General features: G+C 45.9%; 1 protein-coding gene across 1 annotated transcript; it reads right to left on the bottom strand.

Moving 5' to 3' along the window:
- Positions 1–897: 897 nt before the first annotated feature.
- On the bottom strand, positions 898–3,965 carry LOC132770091 (thyroid hormone-inducible hepatic protein-like). Its single transcript, XM_060766975.2, has 2 exons — positions 3,419–3,965; positions 898–1,226 (listed from the first exon to the last, which is right to left on the bottom strand). Exon 1 carries the CDS (start codon positions 3,819–3,821, stop codon positions 3,444–3,446), a length of 378 nt encoding a protein of 125 aa, XP_060622958.2. The 5' UTR covers positions 3,822–3,965; the 3' UTR covers positions 898–1,226; positions 3,419–3,443.
- Between the last annotated feature and the right edge of the window lie 2,121 nt (positions 3,966–6,086).

Genomic DNA, 6,086 nt, shown 5'->3' with positions numbered 1-6,086 from the left:
GATATGATAGCCATGTATAAATATGTGAGGGGAAGCCACAGGGAGGAGGGAGCAAGCTTGTTTTCTGCTTCCCTTGAGACTAGGACACGGAACAATGGCTTCAAACTACAAGAGAGGAGATTCCATCTGAACATGAGGAAGAACTTCCTGACTGTGAGAGCCATTCAGCAGTGGAACTCTCTGCCCCGGAGCGTGGTGGAGGCTCCTTCTTTGGAAGCTTTTAAACAGGGGCTGGATGGCCATTTGTCAGGGGTGATTTGAATGCAATATTCCTGCTTCTTGGCAGAATGGGGTTGGACTGGATGGCCCATGAAGTCTCTTCCAACTCTTTGATTCTATGATTCTAAGGAGGGAGGGAAGTAGGAAGGAAAGACAAAAGGAAAGGAAGGAGAGAGGGAAGGAAAAGAACGAGGGAAAGAGAAAGAGGGAGGTAAGGGAGAGAGGGAAGTAGGAAGGAAAGAAGGAAGGAAGGAAGGAAGGAAGGAAGGACAGGATGGTGAGAGGAAGGCCTGAGAAAATAGTCCGAGGGAAAGCGAAAGAGGGAGGTATGGGAGAGAAGTAGGAAGGAAAGACGGACGGAAGGAAGGAAGGAAGGAAGGAAGGAAGGAAGGAAGGAAGGGAAGGAAGGACCCAGGTTTGCCCATATCTGGCATAAACTATATGTACCTGCAGCTCTCCTTTACTAATGGGGTCAATGGCTAAGAAGCCCATAAATGGACTATAACTGAGAGCTATTGCCACTCCAGAATCTTTGCTCCCTGAGGTTGATTAGGCCAGTTCAGTTTCTAACTTAAATGAAAATATTTTTGTGTGTTTGTGCTTTAATACACTGTGCACCTCCTGCATATCACAACAACAGTGGCAATTGTTTAAAAAATATAAGCAATTTATTTGTGTTTATCGGAAATTATCAACCAAGTGAAAAAACGTATTGAGAAATACAAAAAATTGTACTATTTCTTAATCATATTAATGTAATATCTCTTAAATAATTAGGAATTTCGGTGTGTAATACCAGCTGAGGCATAGGTATGCCCAGATACAGGTATAAATAAAATAAAATAACACTTAAAATAAAATACAATAACACAAAACATATGCTTGAAATGTTCAGAGATGATGCTGTTAAATGACAGCTATTCGTAATGTCTCAGTGTCGTCCGGTCAAGCAATTTCTTTGCAGAAATCTGTTCAAATAGATCCTCGAGGAAAGAGATCAGGCTCGTCTGCGAATGAAAAAGAACAGGGGGAAAGTTAGTTTCCAGAAGGACATTTCCAGCGATGTGTCAACAAAGCAATAAGGCTTGAATACCGTAATTACATTTTGAGCAGGTATAGAATCCTAGAATCAAAGAGTTGGAAGAGACCTCATGGGCCATCCAGTCCAACCCCATTCTGCCAAGAAGCAGGAATATTGCATTCAAATCACCCCTGACAGATAGCCATCCAGCCTCTGTTTAAACGCTTCCAAAGAAGGAGCCTCCACCACACTCAGTGGCAGAGAGTTCCACTGCTGAACGGCTCTCACAGTCAGGAAGTTCTTCCTCATGTTCAGATTGAAGTTCCCAGTATTCCCAAACATAATTGCCACCAGTTATGCTGGCAGGGGATTCTGGGATAAGCAGTCTAAGGAAAGCAGCCCCTTTTGAGTGTGTTTTGGCTAAAGCTTACCTGGAGATGATACTATAATACTATAGTATCAAATATGATACTATAATAATAATAATAATAATAATAATAATAATAATCCCAAGGTTGGGGTGTCAAAGCTACTTATAAATAGTTAAAAGTTCACAGCAAGCAGAAGATAAAAATCAAACAAATTTTCAAAAAATAAAATCAGGTTTGATCTACGCTGCTATATAATAGAGTTTCCCATTGCAGACCAACTTATGGCATTGTAGACTTAGGGCCCTCAAATACATCCCTATATCTCAGAATCCCACAATATCTGCTTTGGATTATCAGAGTCCACACTCAGATAATTTGGGATTTTCTGCCCTGATATTCTGGGATATAGGGCTGAGTGGAAGAGCCCTCAGTTAAAACGCAAACCATTAAAAAGAAGAGCAACAACAGTGTGTTGTTGTAGGTTTTTCAGGTTATATGGCCATGTTCTAGAAGCATTCTCTCCTGACGTTTCACCTGCATCTATGGCAGGCATCTTCAGAGGTTGTGAGGTCTGTTGTGAACCCGAAAAACCTACAACAACCCAGTGATTCTGGTCATGAAAGCCTTCGACAATACAATAGCTACAACAAATCAAAGCACATTATACAGTATCTGTGTATTGTCGAAGGCTTTCATGGCCGGAATCACTGGGTTGTTGTAGGTTTTTCCGGCTATATGGCCATGTTCTAGAAGCATTCTCTCCTGACGTTTCACCTGCATCTATGGCAAGCTTCCTCAGAGGTTGTGAGGTCTGTTGTGAGCCCAAAAAACCTACAACAACCCAATGATTCCGGCCATGAAAGCCTTCGACAATACAATATCCACAACAAATCAAAGCACATTATACAGTATCTGTGTATTGTCGAAGGCTTTCATGGCTGGAATCACTGGGTTGTTGTAGGTTTTTCCGGCTATATGGCCATGTTCTAGAAGCATTCTCTCCTGACGTTTCACCTGCATCTATGGCAAGCTTCCTCAGAGGTTGTGAGGTCTGTTGTGAGCCCAAAAAACCTACAACAACCCAATGATTCCGGCCATGAAAGCCTTCGACAATACAATATCCACAACAAATCAAAGCACATTATACAGTATCTGTGTATTGTCGAAGGCTTTCATGGCTGGAATCACTGGGTTGTTGTAGGTTTTTCTGGCTATATGGCCATGTTCTGGAAGCATTCTCTCCTGATGTTTCGCCTGACCTCACAACCTCTGAGGATGCTTGCCATAGATGCAGGTGAAACATCAGGAGAGAATGCTTCTAGAACATGGCCATATAGCCTGAAACATTTATACAGTATCTGCTTCCCATAAAACTGTACTTTTTGCCCTATTATGCCTGGCTACTGGGAGTTTTAGGGAGTTGCTGTCCAAAAGTGGGGTTTGATCAAGGCTACAGACCAGGAGCTGGGCATGGTGACGGCCGACAGGGAGCTCTGGCGTGGGCTGGTCCATGAGGTCACGAAGAGTCGGAGACGACTGAACGAATGAACAACAACAACAGACCTATTTCCTGGAAATAGCCTTGTTCAACAACTATTTCGTGTACATCTCTTTTGTCTCTAATATCCCATCCACACTGCAGAATTATAGCACCACTTTAACTACCATGACTCAATGCTATGGAGTACCAGGATTTGTAGTTTCGTGAGGCTGCAACACTCTTTAGCAGAGAAGGCAAAAGACCTTGTAAAACTATAACTTGCAGGATCCCTTGGCAGGTAAAGTATTGAGCCTTGACATTACTCACCAAGGTACAGTCCATGCTTTGAGGTTCACCAACGAAGAGAGATTTCGTTCATAATTTCATTGTATCTGGACGTCACGGCGTCGGCTCTCCTGGTCAGCTGCTGGAGGATGCGGTGCAAGGCCGAGACGTGGTAATAGAAGACTCTTTCAAGATCTTGCTCTTCGCTGGCTTCTGGTTCTTTGGCTCGGTTGGCGACGCCAAGCAGCCGGCGGTTGTCCGAAGGCACTAATCCCCCTTCCACCATCGGCTTGATGGATTTCAACTGGGTGAAATATTCATACAAGTCTTTGGCACCGTCCGAATTGCAGGTGTCCTCCTTCTCTTCGAAGGAGACTCCTTGAAGGAGGCTGGGGAACATCACTGTCTGCTCCATCTTCTGGACGGCCGAGAAATAACTTTCCATGGCTGCGAGGGAATGGATTACTCTGGATTTGTGGTCCCAAGAGAAGGAGTGGATTCCTCCAAGGCAAGAAGTGAGCTCTATTCGACGGCTCTGCTTTCTGGTCTGGTTTGGTGGCAGCTTATGTAGCAAAGCGTCCGCAAAAGCCCAGGCACGGAGAACGTGATTCGAATCCATGCCAAGCATAGACACCCTGGCCAACCTCCTCTTATGTAATCCCGCAACCTTTATCCTTGCCCATCCATGCGTTGTGGGCAGCCGTGTGCTTCTTATTTGCAGACTGAAATCTCTCCCCAAAATAGAACTGCGCTGCACACAGAACCTTGACCCCTTCTTTACAAAACCAGACTGTCTTGCCACACCGGTCGATAATAGACAGGGCCATGCACTAGGCAGGCTGCCGGAAAATGGAACGAGAAATGTTCCCAAAGGTGGCTGAAATTCCAGATCCTAAAGCACGTCTCAAGCACAGAAGAGTGGCATAGTGCAACGTTGGTTTCTACTATTTATTTATTATTTATTTATTTATTTACTTTGCTTATATACCGCTGTATCTCAAGCCCGAAGGCGACTCACGGCGGTTCACAAACAGTAAAAACAGTAGAAACAGCAGTGGTTCCATACAACATATAACAATTGACTTAACACATTATCCATAAATTACCAATAAGCAATTACAATGCACAATTATTACAAAAAACAACCGTACCCAATCTTCTCATCATCCAAGCGTAGTCCAGGTTCGTCGTCCATTGTTCCATTACCAGATTGCACTAAATTACTCAAACGCCTGCACAAACATCCAGGTCTTCACCTTTTTGCGGAATACCATTAGAGATGGTGCTAGTCTAATGTCCGTAGGAAGGGCGTTCCACAGCCGAGGAGCCACCACCGAGAAGGCCCTATCTCTCGTCCCCGCCAGCCGAGCTTGAGAAGCAGGCGGGATCGAGAGCAGGGTCTCCCCGGAAGATCTCAAAGTCCTGGTGGGTTCATAGGCAGAGATGCGGTCAGATAGGTAGCTTGGGCCGGAACCGTTTAGGGCTTTAAAGGCCAACGCCAGGACTTTGAATTCAGCCCGGTAGCAGATCGGTAGCCAGTGGAGTTGGCGCAACAGGGGGGTTGTATGCTCCCTGCGCTCCGCTCCTGTTAAAATCATGGCTGCCGAGCGTTGGACTAGTTGGAGCTTCCGAGCTGTCTTCAAAGGCAACCCCACGTAGAGAGCGTTGCAGTAGTCTAAACGGGATGTAACCAGAGCGTGGACTACCGTGGCCAAGTCAGACTTCCCAAGGTATGGGCGCAGCTGGCGCACAAGCTTTAGCTGTGCAAATGCTCCCCTGGTCACCGCCGAAACCTGGGGTTCCAGGCTCAGCGATGAGTCCAGGGTCACACCCAAGCTGCGAACCTGCATCTTCAGGGGGAGTGCGGCCCCATCCAACACAGGCTGTAACCCTATGCCCTGTTCGGCCTTACGACTAACCAGGAGTACCTCTGTCTTGTCTGGATTCAATTTCAATTTGTTCGCCCTCATCCAGACCGTCACAGCAGCCAGGCACCGGTTCAGGACCTGGACAGCCTCCTTAGTAGCAGGTGGAAAAGAGTGACAGAGTTGGACATCATCCGCGTACAGATGACACCGTACCCCGAAACTCCGGATGATCTCCACTAGTTTTAGATGTGTGGACATGCTAATGCACGGTGGCATTCTGACTTTGGAAACCTTTATCCCAGATAGAATCGTGGAGTTGGAATAGACCCCCAGGGTCATAAACCGTGACTCCAACCCCAAATGGGGACCCCTTAGCTCAAGACTGGGGTCACAAGACTTTGCAACAGTAGTTCCGAAAGCCACCAATTTACACAAATATGTTAGGAACAATATACAGTGTTTACTGTGGATTCTGCAGAAAATGCTTCAGCCGCAATCCACAAAAAGGCAAATTTAGCAAGCCTTGCTATTGCTGATTTATTACCAGTACATAATTGGTATGTACCGGTGGCGCAGTAGGTTAAACCCCTGTGCCAGCAGGACTGAAGACCGACAGGTTGCAGGTTCGAATCCGGGGAGAGCGCGGATGAGCTCCCTCTATCAGCTCCAGCTCCTCATGCGGGGACATGAGAGATGCCTCCCACAGGGATGGTAACGGATCAAAAATATCCGGGCATCCCCTGGGCAATGTCCTTGCAGATGGCCAATTCTCTCACACCAGAAGTGACTTGCAGTTTTTCAAGTCACTCCTGACATGACAAAAAAAAAACACCCTATTTTAT

This window comes from Anolis sagrei, chromosome 3 (assembly GCF_037176765.1).
Source record: "Anolis sagrei isolate rAnoSag1 chromosome 3, rAnoSag1.mat, whole genome shotgun sequence".
NCBI lineage: Eukaryota > Metazoa > Chordata > Lepidosauria > Squamata > Dactyloidae > Anolis > Anolis sagrei.
This window is presented reverse-complemented; position numbering and strand designations above follow the sequence as displayed.